Source organism: Cynocephalus volans, chromosome 7 (genome assembly GCF_027409185.1).
Source record: "Cynocephalus volans isolate mCynVol1 chromosome 7, mCynVol1.pri, whole genome shotgun sequence".
Lineage (NCBI taxonomy): Eukaryota > Metazoa > Chordata > Mammalia > Dermoptera > Cynocephalidae > Cynocephalus > Cynocephalus volans.
In genome coordinates, this window is record NC_084466.1 from 84856363 (window position 1) to 84873631 (window position 17269).

At 41.9% G+C, this 17269-nt stretch overlaps 1 protein-coding gene across 3 annotated transcripts in view; it reads left to right on the forward strand.

Moving 5' to 3' along the window:
- Nucleotides 1–1706: 1706 nt before the first annotated feature.
- The window catches only part of SPATA13 (spermatogenesis associated 13), a 78269-nt gene continuing 62706 nt past the window's right edge, over nt 1707–17269 (forward strand). For all 3 annotated transcript variants that reach the window (XM_063102071.1, XM_063102072.1, XM_063102073.1), the window contains exon 1: nt 1707–3149. In XM_063102071.1, the coding sequence (XP_062958141.1) occupies nt 1707–3149 (1443 nt within the window). The remainder of the gene's footprint in view (nt 3150–17269) is intronic.

Here is a 17269-nt window from a genome sequence, read left to right on the forward strand (position 1 = left end):
GTACTTCTCTGTGCATGAGGTCAAATTGTGCACTTGAGAGGGGTAAGCTAAATTGGGATCTAACCTTATGGTCTTTATATGACTGCCTTCTCCTCCTTTCCTACCTTTAATATTACTTGGAGGTAGTGGCCTTGACTGGCATCTAAGACTGCTGGGATTTGATTTCAGGAGGGTCATGAGGCACTGGGATTGGAGTCAAATGCCTGGGGTGCACATCCCAGCTGTGTCCCTCTCTCTCTGTTCATTAATAATGCAGTGGAGAAGAGCATAGGCTTTGGAGGGGGCCGCTGCAGGACCCCCAGACAAATGACCTAACCTGCCCATGCATCCATTTGGTTTTCTATAAAATGAAAATCATTCTATTGACCTCAGAGGTTTGTATGAGTATTCAGTGCCATGATGTTTTTAAAGACCTTAGTTAAGAGGCTTGGCATGTACTAAGCATGTAATAAAGGTAGCCCTTTATAGTTATTATCATAATCTATCATTCGTTCATTCAACAATCATTTGTAGAGAATGGGTGTCTGTGACCTTTAAGCTAGCACTTGAAGGCTGAACAGGTCTTAGCCTGATGGGGGAGGTTAAGGAAAGCAGCATTTTCACTTTTCCAGAGAAGGGCATGGACTCGGGAGTATGTATTGGAGAGGGATGGTCCTGGACCCAGGTGTGTGTGAGGTGGAAGGGCATGGACACAGGTGTGGGGGGAGGGTATGGACACGTGTGGAGGGGAGGTCTTGGTCACAGGTGGGGGAGGGCATGGACACAGACATGGAGGGGAGGGCTTGGACACAGGTGGGGGGAGAAGGGCATGTAGGAGGAGGAAAGAGGATACAGTGTTTGTTTCATTTGAATTCTTCTGTCTGAAATTCTAATACTTGGGTTTCATCCTCATTTCTCTCCATTCTCTGGCAGCTAGAATCCTGTTTTTCAAGGCTCCTCACTAATGCCATTTCCTGCACAAAGCCCATCCTTCTGCTTTCTTGCTTATTCCCTCCTGGCTCTCAGAGTTTGGGTGTATTTTACAGCTCTTTTTAAACAGTAAGCAGCTAAGAGCATCTTGGTCTCAATCACAACTCGCACAGTTCTTGTGTTTACAGTGTACTCAGTTTGCATGTTAGCTGTGCTGAGTTGAACACAGGCTGGCATTTCAGTGCGACACATTTTGAAACAGTTGTGGTTTTGGGGGCAGATTTGATAATTAAAAATTCCTGCATTTCAAATAAAGAGAAGACACAGTCTTCAATAATGCCTTGACATTTTTATTCTAGAAGTGTTTCAAAAGTTTTACTTAAGCAGGTTTCAATGAGTTCAAGAGTTTACCATATTAAATGCACCATCTCTAACTATCTTTTGTTTTTTAGGGATATATATTTTCATTCTTCAGTTTATTATGAAATGAGAAAAGAAAGTACAATTTTGATATAATTTAGTTTTTATTGGTCAACCCTGTCGTGGGTCATGCTTTTTTTTGTGATCAGCAGTTGTTAAGGAAAGTCGTGATTGGCGGGTGTCTGGAGGGGCTCCTGTGTGGGGGAAATGGCTAAACGCTGCTTTCTCTTCTGCTGCAGGCAGTGGCGTTCGCCGAGGGCCCGATGTGCGCCGCGGGCCCGCGAGGCAGGCGGGAGGCGGCCTCGGGCATGACGCTGTGCGGCTGGGCCCGGCGGGCACGGACGTGCGTGCGGCTCTGAGCCCCGCGCCCCCGGAACATGACCACGGCCCAGAACGGCCATGGGCGCGGGGCCGCAGCCGCCGGTCCCGTCTCCGGCCCGAGGGGCCCCAAGATGGTGACTTCCCCAGCGTGTCAGAACGGAAGCTGCAGCCGCAGCAGCCCTGGCGGCGGCGACGCGGACGCCCGGGAGGCCAGACCGAGCCCTTCCAAGCTGGTGCGTCTGTTCTCGGTGGGTCGGAAGCGGACGAGCGGCCACCCCGAGAGGCCCCGCTCCCTGGTGCTGATGGGGAGCTCCTCCACGTGGACCGCCCTGGCCTCCTTCCGCAAAATGGGGTCTTTCAAGAAATGGAAGGCCTCGGTCCTTCACGGCATCCAGAGCCGAGAGGCGCGCGACGCCCCCCCGGAGGCCGCCTCGCAGCGCGAGCCGGGCGCGGCCGTGGGGAACGGCGCGGCGCGGGGCCTGCCGGCGGGCGAGGGCGGCGCTTCCGAGGGCTCGGAGGCCGATGAGGCCGACGACGCGTTCCAGCGCAGCACGCACCGCTCGCGCAGCCTGCGCAGGGCCTATGGCCTGGGCCGCCTCAGCCTGCTCGACCCCGAGCGCCTCGGCCCGGAGCCCGCCGCGGAGCCGGAGGAGCCGGGCGCGGGCCCCCGGCGCAGCAGGAGCACGGACGGCCTGAGTTTCCTGAAGAAGAGCTCCTTTAAGCGCAAGTCCACCTCCAACCTCGCCGACCTGCGCGCGGCGGGCGACCGACCCGCGCCCCGCCGCACCCTGAGCAGCTCGGCCGCCGACGCGGGCGCGGACACGCTGGGCGGCGCCGCAAGCAGGACCAAGCGCTGGAAGAGCCCGGTCCGGGCCCGGGACCTGGACCGCGTGCTGAGACTCGTGAGCAACGTGACGGACGCGGCCTGGAGGAGGGAGAGCCCCGAGAGCGGGGCGGCCCCCGGCGAGGCCGGCTTCTGGCCGCGGCGCCACAGCAGGCTGCACGACGACTACTCGCGCCGGGCGGCCGGCGACAGCAGGCGGGCCGCGGCTCCCGGGCCCCGCGCCCACGTGCACGCCGCCGCCTGCCCTCTGGACGCCGAAAGCTCCCGCACATCGGAGCCCAACGGCCCTTGTGGCGGCGGCAGCTCCTCTCCGAGTCCAAGCGCCCAGGACGCACCCAGTGCCGGCAGTCTGCTCACGTTTGACCCCGGGCAGCCGCCCACCCCTCTGCCGCCCACCACGCCCAAGCCCCAGAGCCCTCAGAGCCCTCAGAGCCCAGGGGCTGGAAGTGCCGAGCACCCCGGCAGTCACAGTGCGCTGTCCCTGAGTTCAGTGGAGACTGAAGAAAGGGCAGAGGATGCTTCTCAGAGGGAGCCAGGGCCCGTGTCCTCCCAGGGTTCGGCACAAACCACACGTGGCGATGAGGACAGCGGGGACAGCTACCGTCAGCTGAGCCCCAGCGGGGCGGCTGAGCCGAAAGGAAAGGAGGAGGAGGAGGTAAGGGCCAAGGCAGAGTCCCTCCTGTAGGTGGCCCTGCCGCGAGAGGGGAGCTTGCACAGCAGCGCTCTGCTCCTCACCTGGAGATCTCTGCTGCACAGGTGGTGCCCTTGGTCTCTGCCCTCGTTCCTTAAACTGCTGTAGAGACAGGCGACCCTGTGTAATCATGTCACAATTAGTAGTAATGGGAGTTGCCAAGTTGCTGTTTACCAAGTTCAGGAGCAATCTCTATCTCTTTTGAAATGAATTGCCAGCATATGAGATTCCTTGCTATTTACTGAGCACCTGCTACGTGCTAGATTGGGGGGCTGGGGGGGACATTGAGAAAGAACTCTCTTGAACTCTGTGCAGCTTAGATGCTCTCTAGTTTTTCATTTTTGAAAGATTTTATTACCTGTATTTTTCTATTTCAAACTGTTTCTATATCGTTTCCAACAGAGTACATATAAATGAAATTCTTTGTGATTGAAAGACCACTACATGTTCTAAGTCTGTTTTATTTCCTAGGAATTCATTCCTAGGAATGAATTAGGAACACACAGTTTGGTACCTGTCAGCTCCTGAATGATGCTTGTTCAGAGAGATTTTTATGATGGTTATTGTACTTATTTTTAGAGGAGAACATAAGCATCTCATGAATTGAATCAGCTAATAACTGTCAAGGCTACAAGATATGTTTTTTTCATATGCTGCCAAACATCCAGACAACTTTGCTTTACTGTATAATTTTCACTTTATAAATGCATGCAGTAATATTACCTTACATAGCTGAAAGATGGTGTTTTAGTCCGTTTTGTGCTGCTATAACAGAATTACCTGAGACTGGGTAATTTATAAAGAAGAGAGGCTTATTAGGCTTACAATTCTGGGACAGCTGCATCTGGCACGAGCCTCAGATTACTTCTACTCATGGAAGAAAGCAGCAGGCTGCCGGCAGGTACAAGCAGATCACATGGGGAGAGGAAGCAAGAGAGAGAGAGAGAGAGGAGGTGCCAGGGTCCTTTAAACAGTCAGGTCTCCTGGGAACTAACAGCCAGAACTCACTCACTACCCCTCCGCCCCCAGGGAGAGCATTAATCCATTCATAAGGGACCCGCCCCCATGACTCAATCAGTTTCCAACACTGCCACATTGGAGATCAGATTTCCACATGAGTTTTGGAGGGGACAACACATCCAAACTCCATCAGATGGGAAATGCACCCATGTGCATATATTGCAGATTATTCTTCACACACATTCCTAGCTTATTTTTCAGGTACAAATTTACATAGAAAATAATCTAGCAAGTGCTCCTTGTACAGCAAGGTTTGCAAACTCAGAAGCTAGGACAGCCTCTGGACTGTTTGTTTTGACCTTTGCGATACAGAGAGAGCCTAGATAGTAGAACCTTTCTAGAAAGACCTAGAAGGTAGAACTATTGCAGAGTACTTTCAGGAAATCCAAATCAACCTCAAGAATCCCTGGTGCTGAGGATCCCTGGACAGCTAGAGAAGTGAGGCTGCCTGACTCTTTGTGAATCTGGGTTCATATGGAGACCTAGTGGCCAGTCTGTTTTTCAGAGGTCTTGAATATTGATGACCATTTGTTTATTTGCATATTTTGAAAAAAGCTTGTGGAACAGTTCTAAGGACACAGGACTAGTTGCCAGTGTTGGGAAGGAGTTCCACTTCTGCCTGCTGTGTTTTGTACAATTGGCCAAAACCATCACTCATTCCTGGGTGAGATAAAGTGTGACATCACTGCCAGTAAACATCCCAGCCTGCCCCACTGATGATTTGGAACCCTCCTTCCCTAGAAAATGATTGGCATAACATAAGTCTAGAGGGTTCTTTATGTTAAAGGTGGGATTTTATTTTCTGTTTAACAAAATTAATTAAAAAAAAAAAATACTTAAAATATTTTATTCCTGAGTTCATATTAAGGGAATATACACTAAGTTAAGTGCCAGGGTGATTTTGACCATCCTATGGTTTTATGTTTATATTTGCTATTCTTAGTTATACATAATTTAATTTCTGCCCACAAGGGATCACCAAAGACAGAGAGGAAAAGAAACACTGATATTGAAATTCAATTTTTTAAAGGTGTATACATGTTGATAATTCTACAAATTTGCCTCAAGATGTTTATTACATTTTTATGTTGCTTTTGTTCCCTTAAAATTCTTATATAGCACATCAAGCTTCCTCTTGTATTTTTAATTTAAATATCGAAAATAAAATGATGGTTTTACCCAATTTGCATTTCATATATTGGAAATTTTGTAAGGTTAATGTAAAGTTACTTGCAGAGAAGTACTTGTAAAATATAACCTGAAATCTTCTCTTTCATTTTGAAATTGAGGAACAGAATATAGCAAAGTGAAACAAACAAACAATCACTTTGCAAAATGCAAGAGTTCCAACCTTCATGGGTTAAAAGCAGTTTCTGTTTTTATAGCATTACACAAAATTAAATTTCAGTCTACTATATTTTAATATACAGTACGTTTTTTAAACTCATTGACAGTATGATTCTACTTACATGTTTAAAGAAATTTAAGCTGTTTATTGTGGATTGTGAAAAGGTTGAAATCTACGTATATTATGGGGTTATTTTAAAAAAATATCATAGTACACTTTTTGTAAGGAAGAATAATTTTTATTTAGAATCATTTATTTATAACATACAACCATAAAAGTGACAAGATAATCTTTGAAAAATTGTAACCAGTTTAACAAGATTGTGTGTTACTGTAAAAAAGAACTGGGAAAATGTCACGGGTACTTTGATTTATAAAGCACATTATACTCCTGCCACCTAGTGGTAAGCTTTGTTGTAAAAACAGTGGTCTGTTGAACAAGTCCCTAAAATTGTTTCCTGCAGTTTGGCATTTACTTGTTGACAGTGCTACCCGTACCCACATAAAGGTGCAAGCACAGGAGTTGGGATTGTTGTTGGTCTTTCTACCAGTTCACACAGGGAAGGGACCCTGTCCTTCTACTCATGCATGTAGAGTCAGTAGTTCATGATAGTGTTGAAATATGCCATAGAGGAAGCTCTTTTAAATGACAAGAACCAGTTGTAGCCCTTTGCAGGGAGCTTGGGTAAGCTGTAGTATTTCAGTAAATGTTTCTAGTTTGGTTGAGACTCTGGCTTTACTAAACTTTCAAAAGATACCTAACCTTGACAAACTGGGCAGACTGTTGAAGTTGGCCTCAGTCTTCTCAACGGTACCATGTGGAATAGCTTTATCTGTCTCAGAGGTTTGCAAGAACCACTGTAGTTATGCATGTTAAACACTTAGCCCAGTGTTTTAACACTGGCTGCCACAGTGTGCTTATCACTGCTCATTTAGACGATTTTTCTGACAGGGCAAGTTTAGTTTTTTATAAAACTCTTTTCTGATATAACACTGTGTTATAGTCTTATGGAGGGTTGAGAAATTCTTCAATTAGTTTAGTGTCACATTAATTTTTTTAAAATGCATGAGAGTTAAGTTCAAGTGTAACCTAACATTTATATGTTCATATAATCACAAAACCAAATTTGGTGAGCACCTACCAGATGTAAGGGGTAGCTCTTTAACGAATGTGGGTGATACTACATGGGCCTAGATGTATCTATATCACAGGAGGACTGTGCAGAATGGATTAAATCTTACAAAAGAGGTAAAGCAAAATGCTGTGGATTTCAAAGATTTGCAGTTCTCACCCATGTACCAAATCAGGGAACACTTCATAAGGGTGGCCGAATCTGATTTGAAGTGGGATTGCTACAAGTAGTTACGGAGAAGACGGGGGCATTTCGGTAAAGTGCAGTAGCTTGGGCAGTAGCTTGAGATTTTCTGTGATTGGAGAGAACAGGAAGTAATGTAATTTGGTTTGATATAGAGGAATAATACAAGTTAAGATGAAATTGTTGGGTTCAGATCAGAAACACTCTTGAATTCCAGGGTAAAAAAAAGTCTGTACAGTACTTGGTAAACACTGAGGGATGTTTAAGAACAAACATAAACCCAGCTCAGAACTGTTTTGGAGAAATGAATCCAACGTTGGTAGAGAAGAAAATTGGAAAGAAAGGTGACCAGAGGGAAAGCTATCAGGAGTTTATTGCCAGAGAGCTCAGAGATGATAAGGGCCTGAAATGTGAGGGTGGAAATAGAATATGTAAGGAAGGAACAGGGGTGAATTAAACTGGAAGTCAAACCACACATAATACATAGTCACAGACCTTGTCAGCCAACACTTGCTATGTGCCAGATATAGGGAAAAGGAAGGATTTTTGGAAAAAGCTGTCCCTATCCTCATGGGTTCATAATCTAACTGGTAGACTTGAATGTATACAAATAATTATGATGTAGTACAGCTGGCCGGTTAGCTCAGTTGGTTAGACCACAGTGTTGGTAACACTAAGGTCAAGGATTTGGATCCCTGTACTGGCCAAAATAGATAAGTATGATATAATGATAAGTGTTCCTCATGAGAATGTGCAAAGTGCCTTGGGAACACTAAAGGTGGAATTAATAACTCTTGGTGACAAGTGGCAGACTTGGGAGGGACAGATGAGTGAGGTCTTGAAGGAAAAGTAGGGCGGGGAACTCTCGGGACAGCATGAAGGAGGGGCTGCCAGGCCTTCCAGGCTGACTGGAGAGCAGGGGAGGCAGCAAGACATAGGCTGGATCTCAGCTCTGCTCCTTACTAGTTCCCTACCTTTTCTAATCCTCATTTTCCTCACCAGTAACCTGGGGGTGGTAAAAGTCTGCACCGCCCGGGATTGTTGTGAAGATTAGATGAGGTGATGCATGTGTGGAGGGAGCATGGGGCTTTGAATAGAAGTGTCCAGCAAAGTGACTCATCAGTTGTGCTCAGGAGCTGCAGATTGCTCCCCATAACTTTTATACGGGGTGGATGGGTGGAGAAGTGGGAGATAAGACTGGTCAGAGAGGTCTGTGGATTTGGACTTTACCCTGCAGGCAGTGGAAAGCCAGTGAGTGTGTTTGAGCAGGGACTGTGTGGCTGAGGTTGACAAGACTGGCTTCGTATAGGGGGCGGGGGTAGGGGTGGGGGTGGCCGAGGGGAGAGACAGTGTCCTTCAGGAATCTAGTCCAGAGGTCCTGAGATCTGTGCTAAGGTTATGGAAGTGGAGAGGGGGAGATGGCTACCAAAATTATTTAGTGGTTTATATTTTTAATTAGTGTTTGAATATTTATGGAGAGAGTGAAGTCTTGGATGACTGGTGATTGAGAGGTATGTTATGTTGGGATGCTGCCAATCAAGCCACAAACAGCAGACTAGAATAGAAAGAGAAAGGGGATTTTTGTGGCATCACAAGCTATAATGTCACTAAAATAAAGCTTCCCTCCAGATTATAGTACTGGAATAATCCAGCAGGTGAACAAAGGCTAAATTTACGACTTTTTTTTGGCTGCTGGCCAGTACAGGGATCTGAACTCTTGACTTTGGTGTTAAACGTCATGCTCTAACCAACTGAGTAGCTGGCCAGCCCCATTTTTGATTTGAATGAACAGTTGTGGTGTTTTATGATAGTGATGGATACTTCAGATATATTGATAACTCCAAGGTGTGATTTAATTTGTGTGATTTCATCAGAGATGTACATCCATTACACAATTCTGACTCTTTGTAGATTACTTGACATTAATCTTTAGGTTTTTCAGATCACTAGTTGGGAGATTTAAATAGTTCTGGAGTTTGGAAATTATGCACAGCTATTTCACAGAGCCATTCCTAGAACCAACCAGAAAGATGATGTTGCATTTATAGAAGTAAATGTAGTGACTGTAGAAAGTCTGTCCGAGATTTTATTAACAGTATTGTTGAGGTATAATTTGCATAAAATCAGATTCATCCATTGCAAGTATAATTTGATGATTTTTAGGAAATTTATAAAGGTGTGTAGACACCACCACAGTCCGGTTAAAGTATACTTGCAGCACCCCAAAAAGTTCCCCAGACCCTTCTGTAATCAGTCCCTGTTCCCACCCAAGACCCAGGCAACTACTGATCTGCTCTCTCTTAGTGAACAACTCAATGATTTTCGTACATTTATGGTGTTTTGCGGCCATCACTATTATTTACTTTTAGCATGCTTCTACCACCCCAGAAAGAAACCTCATGTCCATTTGCAGTCACTTCCTCTTACCATCCCCAGATCTACTTTTTGTGTCTATAGATTCTACTTTTCTGGACATTTCATAGAACTAGAAATAGAATCATGTAATATGTGATCTTTTTGACTGGCTTCTTTCACTTAGCATATTGTTTTCAAGGTTCATCCATGTTGTAGTACGAATCAGTACTTCATTCCTTTTTATGGCTGAATAATACTATATTTTATGGATATATACCACATTTTGTTTATTCATCCATCAGTTGATGGACATTTGGGTTGTTTCTACCTTTTGGCTATTATGAATAATGCTGCTCTGAACATTTACATGCAAGTCCTTGTATGGAAATATGTTTCTTTTCTCTTAGGTAGTTGCCTACAAATGGAATTGCTGGATCATATGATAGCTGTTTGACCATTTGAGGAACTGAGAGAATGTTTTTCCAAAGTGGCTGTGCCGTTTTAGATCCCCACTAGCAATCAGTAAGTTGCTCCACATCCTTGCTAGGACTTGGTAGCCACTAGAAGGGCTGGAATACTAGTTTCCAGCCCTTCTAGTGGGTGTATAATGGTATTTCATTTTTGCTTTAATTAGCATTTTCCTAATAACTAATGATGTTGATCATCTTTTCATGTGTTTATTAGCCATTCATATATCTTATTTGGTGAAGTGTCTATTCAGATCTTTTCCTCATAATTTTATTGCATTCTTTGTCATTTTATTACTGAGCAGTTGAGATTTCTTTATGTATTCTAAATACAAGTCCCTTGTCACATATATTATTAGTCACGGTTCTCCATAGAAAAAGAAACAATGGGGGATACGTATGAGATTTATTATGAGAATTGGCTGATGTTATGGAGGCTCAGTCCCAAGATATGCCACCTGCAAACTGGAGAACCAGGAGAGCCAGTGCTGTGATTCGGCCTGAGGGCCTGAGGACTGGGTGGAGGAGTGAGGTGGTGGTGTGAGTCCTGGAGTCTCGGGGCCCGAGAATCAGGAGCTCTGATGTCCCATGGCAGGAGAAGATAGATGTCCCAGCTCAAGGAGAGGAGGGACTTTCCCCTTCCTTGGCCTTTTTGTTCTGTTTGGGCCCTCATCAGATTGGATGACGCCCACCCATGTTAGTTACTGATTCCAGTGCTGATCTCTTCTGGAAACACCCTCACAGACACTCCCAGAATGATGCTTTAGGGGCTATGTGGGGATTCCTTAGCCCAGCCAAGCTGTCACATAAAATTAACCATCACGTATGAATTGCAAATATTTTCTCACAGTCTGGCTTGTCCTTTTATTTTTTTAATGATGTCTTTCAAATATCAAAAGTTTCTGTTTTTGATGAAAATCCAGTTACTGGGTTTTTTTTGCTTTACGTGTTAGATCTAAGAAATCTTTGCCCATCCCAAGGTCACAAAGATTTTCTCCTATGTTACCTTCTGGAAGTTTTATAGTTTTAGCTCTTACATTTAGATATATATAGTCCGTCTGTAGTTGTTTTTGTGTATAATGTGAAGGTTTACTTTTTTACACATGGACATCCACTTATCCTGCCTCCACGTACTGAACTGCGATGGTTTTCATACTATACAGAGAATGTAAGTTCCCACGTGCCACCGAGTTCTCATTCATTTTCTCTGACAAAGAAGTCCTAGAATTCGAACGTAAAAGTTGCAGTTAGAGTTGGAAAGATTTTTTTTTTTTTTAATTTCAACTTGGCTCTGGGTGATAGTATCCTTTATTTCAGCATTTCCTTTTTTTTTTTTTTTTATTTTGTCGATGTACAATGTGGTTGATTATTGTGGCCCATTACTGAAACCTCCCTCCCTCCTCCCTCTCCCCCCTCCCTCCCAACAATGTCCTTTCTGTTTGCTTGTCATATCAACTTCAAGTAATTGTAATTGTTATGTCTTCTTCCCCCCCTCCACGGTTTTTGTGTCTGTGTGTGTGTGAATTTATTTATTTATTTTTAGCTCCCACCAATAAGTGAGAACATGTGGTATTTCTCTTTCTGTGCCTGACTCGTTTCACTTAATATATTTCTCTCAAGGTCCATCCATGTTGTTGCAAATGGCAGTATTTCATTCGTTTTTATAGCTGAGTAGTATTCCATTGTGTAGATATACCACATTTTCCGTATCCACTCATCCGATGATGGACATTTGGGCTGGTTCCAACTCTGGGCTATTGTAAAGAGTGCTGTGATGAACATTGGGGAACAGGCATACTTTTGACTTGATGATTTCCTTTCCTCTGGGTATATTCCCAGCAGTGGGATAGCTGGGTCATATGGCAGATCTATCTGCAATTGTTTGAGGAACCTCCATACCATTTTCTATAGAGGCTGCACCATTTTGCAGTCCCACCAACAATGTATGAGAGTTCTTTTTTCTCCGCAACCTCGCCAGCATTTATCGTTCAGAGTCTTTTGGATTTTAGCCATCCTAACTGGGGTGAGATGGTATCTCAGTGTAGTTTTGATTTGCATTTCCCAGATGCTGAGTGATGTTGAGCATTTTTTCATATGTCTGTTGGCCATTTGTATATCTTCCTTAGAGAAATGCCCGCTTAGCTCTTTTGCCCATTTTTTAATTGGGTTGCTTGTTTTTTTCTTGTAAAGTTGTTTGAGTTCCTTGTATATTCTGGATATTAATCCTTTGTCAGATGTATATTTGGCAAATATTTTCTCCCACTCGGTTGGTTGTCTTTTAACTCTGTTAATTGTTTCTTTTGCTGTGCAGAAGCTTTTTAGTTTGATATAATCCCATTTGTTTATTTTTCCTTTGGTTGCCCGTGCTTTTGGGGTCGTATTCATGAAGTCTGTGTCCAGTCCTATTTCCTGAAGTGTCTCTCCTATGTTTTCTTTAAGAAGTTTTATTGTTTGAGGGTTTATATTTAATTCTTTAATCCATTTTGAGTTGACTTTAGTGTATGGTGAAAGGTATGGGTCTAGTTTCATTCTCCTGCATATGGATATCCAGTTCTCCCAGCACCATATGCTAAAGAGGCAGTCTCTTCCCCAGTGTATAGGCTTGGTGCCTTTGTCAAAGATCAGATGGCTGTAGGTGTGTGGGTTGATTTCTGGATTCTCTATTCTATTCCATTGATCAGTGTGTCTGTTTTTATGCCAGTACCATACTGTTTTGGTTATTATAGCTTTGTACTATAGCTTAAAGTCAGGTAGTGTTATGCCTCCAGCTTTATTTTTTTGCTCAGCGTTGCTTTGGCTATGCGTGGTCTTTTGTTATTCCATATAAATGTCTGGATAGTTCTTTCCATTTCTGAGAAAAATGTCATTGGAATTTTGATGGGGTTGCATTAAATTTGTATATCACTTTGGGTAGTATGGACATTTTCACTATGTTGATTCTTCCAATCCAAGAGCATGGGATATCTTTCCATCTTCTTGTATCCTCTCTAATTTCTCTCAGCAGTGGTTTGTAGTTCTCATTACAGAGATTTTTCACATCCTTGGTTAACTCAATTCCTAAGTATTTTATTTTTTGGGTGGTTATTGTAAATGGGCAGGCTTTCTTGATTTCTCTTTCTGCATGTTCACTATTGGAGAATAGAAATGCTACTGATTTTTGTGTGTTGATTTTGTATCCTGCTACTGTGCTGAAGTCATTTATCACCTCCAAGAGTTTTTTTGTAGAGGCTTTAGGCTGTTCGATATATAGGATCATGTCATCTGCAAACAGGGACAGTTTGACTTCATCTTTTCCTATGTGGATGCCTTTTATTTCCTTCTCTTCTCTGATTGCTCTGGCCAGTACTTCCAACACTATGTTGAATAGGAGTGGTGAGAGTGGGCATTCTTGTCTAGTTCCTGTTCTTAAAGGAAGAGCTTTCAGCTTTTCCCCATTCAGGATGATATTGGCAGTGGGTTTATCATATATGGCTTTAATTATGTTGAGATACTTTCTGTCTATACCTAACTTATAGAGGGTCTTTGTCATGAATGAGTGTTGAATTTTATCAAATGCTTTTTCAGCATCTATAGAGATGATCATATGGTCCTTGAGTTTGATTTTATTAATATGGTGTATCACATTTATTGATTTGCGTATGTTGAACCAACCTTGCATCCCTGGGATGAATCCCACTTGATCGTGGTGAATAATTTTACGTATGTGTTGCTGTATTCTGTTTGCTAGTATTTTAGTGAGGAATTTTGCATCTATATTCATCAAGGATATCGGCCTGTAGTTTTCCTTATATCTTTACCTGGTTTTGGTATCAGGATGATGTTTGCTTCATAGAAAGAGTTCGGAAGACTTGTGTCTGTTTCAATCTTTTGGAATAGTTTGTAAAGAATCGGTGTCAATTCCTCTCTGAATGTTTGGTAAAATTCTGCTGTGAATCCATCTGGTCCTGGGCTTTTCTTTGTTGGGAGCCTTCTGATAACAGCTTCAATCTCCTTTATTGTTATTGGTCTTTTCAGATTTTCTATATCTTCATGGCTCAGTTTTGGGAGCTTGTGTGTGTCCAGAAATTTATCCATTTCCTCCAGATTTTCAAACTTCTTGGCGTATAGTTGTTTATGGTAGTCTCGAATGATTCCTTGTATTTCAGATGAATCAGTTGTAATATCACCTTTTTCATTTCTAATTTTTGTTATTTGAGTCTTCTCTCTTTTTTTTGTTAGCCATGCTAATGGTTTGTCAATTTTATTTATCTTTTCAAAAAACCAACTTTTTGATTTATTGATCTTTTGTATTGTTTTTTTGGGTTTCAATTTCATTCAGTTCTGCTCTGATCTTAATGATTTCTTTCTGTCTGCTAACTTTAGGTTTGGATTGTTCTTGTTTTTCTAGATCTTTAAGGTGAAGTGTTAGGTTGTTCACTTGCCATTCTTCTGAGGTGAGCATTTAATGCAATAAATTTCCCCCTTAATACTGCTTTTGCAGTATCCCACAGGTTTTCGTATGATGTATCATTGTTTTCATTAGTTTCAATAAATTTTTTGATTTTCTGCTTGATTTCTTCTGGACCCATATGTCATTAAGTAGAATGCTGTTTAATTTCCATGTGTTTGTATAGTTTCCAGAATTTCGTTTGTCATTGATTTCTAGTTTTAATCCATTATGGTCTGAGAAAATACATGGGATAATTCCAATTTTTTTGAATTTGTTGAGACTTGATTTATGACCTAATATGTGATCTATCCTGGAGAATGATCCATGTGCTGATGAGAAGAATGAATATTCTGAGGTTGTTGGGTGGAATGTTCTGTAGATATCTGCCCATTCCAATTGGTCTAGAGTATTGTTTAGATCTTGTGTTTCTCTGCTGATTCTTTGCCTAGATGATCTGTCCAATATTGACAGTGGAGTGTTCAGGTCCCTTGCTATTATGGTATTAGTGTCTATTTCCTTCTTTAGGTCTAATAGAGTTTGTTTTATAAATCTGGCTGCTCCAACATTGGGTGCGTACATATTTATGATTGTTATGTCTTCTTGATGGATCAGTCCTTTTATCATTATGTAGTGTCCCTTGTTGTCTCTTTTTATGGTTTTTAGTTTAAAGTCTACTTTGTCAGATATAAGAATAGCTACTCCATCTCGTTTTTCTTTTCTGTTTGCATGGTAAATCTTTTTCCATCCTTTTACTCTTAGTCTATGTGAGTCTTTATGGGTGAGGTGGGTCTCTTGAAGGCAGCATATAGTTGGGTCCTTCTTTTTAATCCAGTCAGCCAGTCTGTGTCTTTTGATTGGGGAATTTAAGCCTTTTACATTAAGAGTTGTTATTGAAAGGTGTTGATTTATTCCTAGCATTTTTTTGATTGTTGTTTGGTTGTCTTAGGTGTCTTTTGTTCCTTGCTTTCTGATTTACTGTTTGTTTTCTGTGTTTGTTGGTTCCTCAGGTTGTAGATAGCCTTTTTGTTTGTTTGTTTTCTCTTCATGAATGCCATTTTTATTATACTAGTGGGTTTTGATTTTTCTTGGGTTTTTATGGCAGTGGTAGTTATTTTTCGGGAAACAAACCAGTACTCCCTTGAGAATTTCTTGTAAGGGTGGGCGTGTGGTGGTGAACTCCCGCAGTTTTTGTTTGTCTGAGAAATATACTATTTGCCCTTCATTTCGGAAGGATAGCCTTGCAGAGTAGAGTATTCTTGGCTGGCAATCTCTGTCTTTTAGTATTTTGAATATATCATCCCATTCCTTTCTGGCTTTTAGGGTTTGTGATGAAAAGTCTGATGTTAGCCTGATTGGGGCTCCCTTATAGGTGATTTGACGCTTCTCTCTTGCAGCTTTTAAGATTCTGTCTTTGTCTTTGAGTTTTGCCAATTTGACTATAACATGTCTTGGAGAAGACCTTTTTGGGTTGAATACATTTGGAGATCGTTGAGCTTCCTGGATCTGAAGATCTGTGATTTTTCCTATACCTGGGAAGTTTTCTGCCACTATTTTGTTGAATATGTTTTCAATGCAATCTCCGTTTTCCTCCCCTTCTGGAATACCCATGACTCGGATATTTGGGCGCTTAAGGTTATCTGATATCTCTCTCAGATTTTCTTCAATGCCTTTTATTCTTTTTTCTTTTCTTTTTTTTTTTTGTCTGCTTGTGTTATTTCAAACAGCCCATCTTGAAGTTCAGAGGTTCTCTCTTCAACTTCCACAAGCCTGTTGGTTAAGCTCTCCGTTGTGTTTTTTATTTTGCTGAATAACTTCTTCAGTTCAGCAAGTTCTGCTACATTTTCTTTCACGGCATTGATTTCCTTGTACATTTCCTCTTTCAGGTCAGTTTAACATTTTGTTACAGGGGCATCTGCCATGCTATGACTGTCAGTGTTTTATGATATTTCCTAAATAGCAATCCTGGGGGTGGATGTTCAATGGATATTTTCCTCATGGGGTGCTTTTCAGTGTGTTGTGAAGAGAATTAATGTGCTTTATATTAATCATGTTTGTGCTAGCTTCTGTTTAGTTTCTCCTGCGGTGTTTTTAGCTTTTTTTTTTTTTTTTTTTTCTTTTTGCAGGAGACAAATTTCTAAGGAGGAAAAGGATCTCTTGCAGAAATATTGAATAACAGAAATTCAGATCATGAGTCTAAATGTGACAGTAGCTTTTTACTTTAAAAATTGAATCGTTTTCTAACTCAGTCTTTTTAAAAGGAGTTTCCACTTGCTCTGAAAAGGTTTATGCTCAGTACTACATAAAAAGGATACTCTTTTTCCAGTGGAAAGTCTCAAAATATTTCTGAATGGGTGCTCAACATTTGACAGGTTAAAAACCACTTCTAAGATTATTTCTAAAAATGTAAAATCTAAAGAAAATTATAATATGCATGTAGTTTTTTTTTTTTTTAACTTTCCTGTGGCTGATTTGTAGAAGAATTTCTCTCAGTGAATGTCATCAGATAGAATTTTCCCATTAAAAACAAAGGAGGAAAGAGAGTCACACACCTTATAACGGAGCAAGAGCCTAATTGCCAACTTTTATAGAAATTACCTTAATAACCATTGTAATCAACTATAAAGGATATATCATATCATATTAAATGCACATTTAAGCTTTCTACAGTTTATGATGAAATGATATGAACCAATATCAAGTATATCCCCAAAGTTTGTTTTCTTATTTTCTCTTAATTAGTGCCTTGTTTTAATTTGTGGATAAAAACAGCATAAGACCTTACTGAAGTCTTAAAATACAGAAAGGTGTAAAGTTCATTATTCTCTGGGGGAAATATTAGCTTGACAACTAAGAAACTGATTCTGCTCTATGCGTTTTTCTCCTGTTTTCTTTTTCTCTTCCTAAGCTTTCCTATAATAATTAAGATCAAAGATCATGCAGGATGGGAGTATTTTCCAGCTGGCTTGGTGACACATTCATTTTGATGTGTCTGCCATGATAGTCAGAAGGAGTACCGTAGGTTTCATGGCAGAGGGGCTTGAGTACAAATTGTCAAGTCACTATGTAAACTGAACATCGCCTGTGTTTCTCCTACCTCTGACAGTCTGGGGACAAAACGTCCACTTGGAAAGCTCTGCTCGTTTTGGAAAA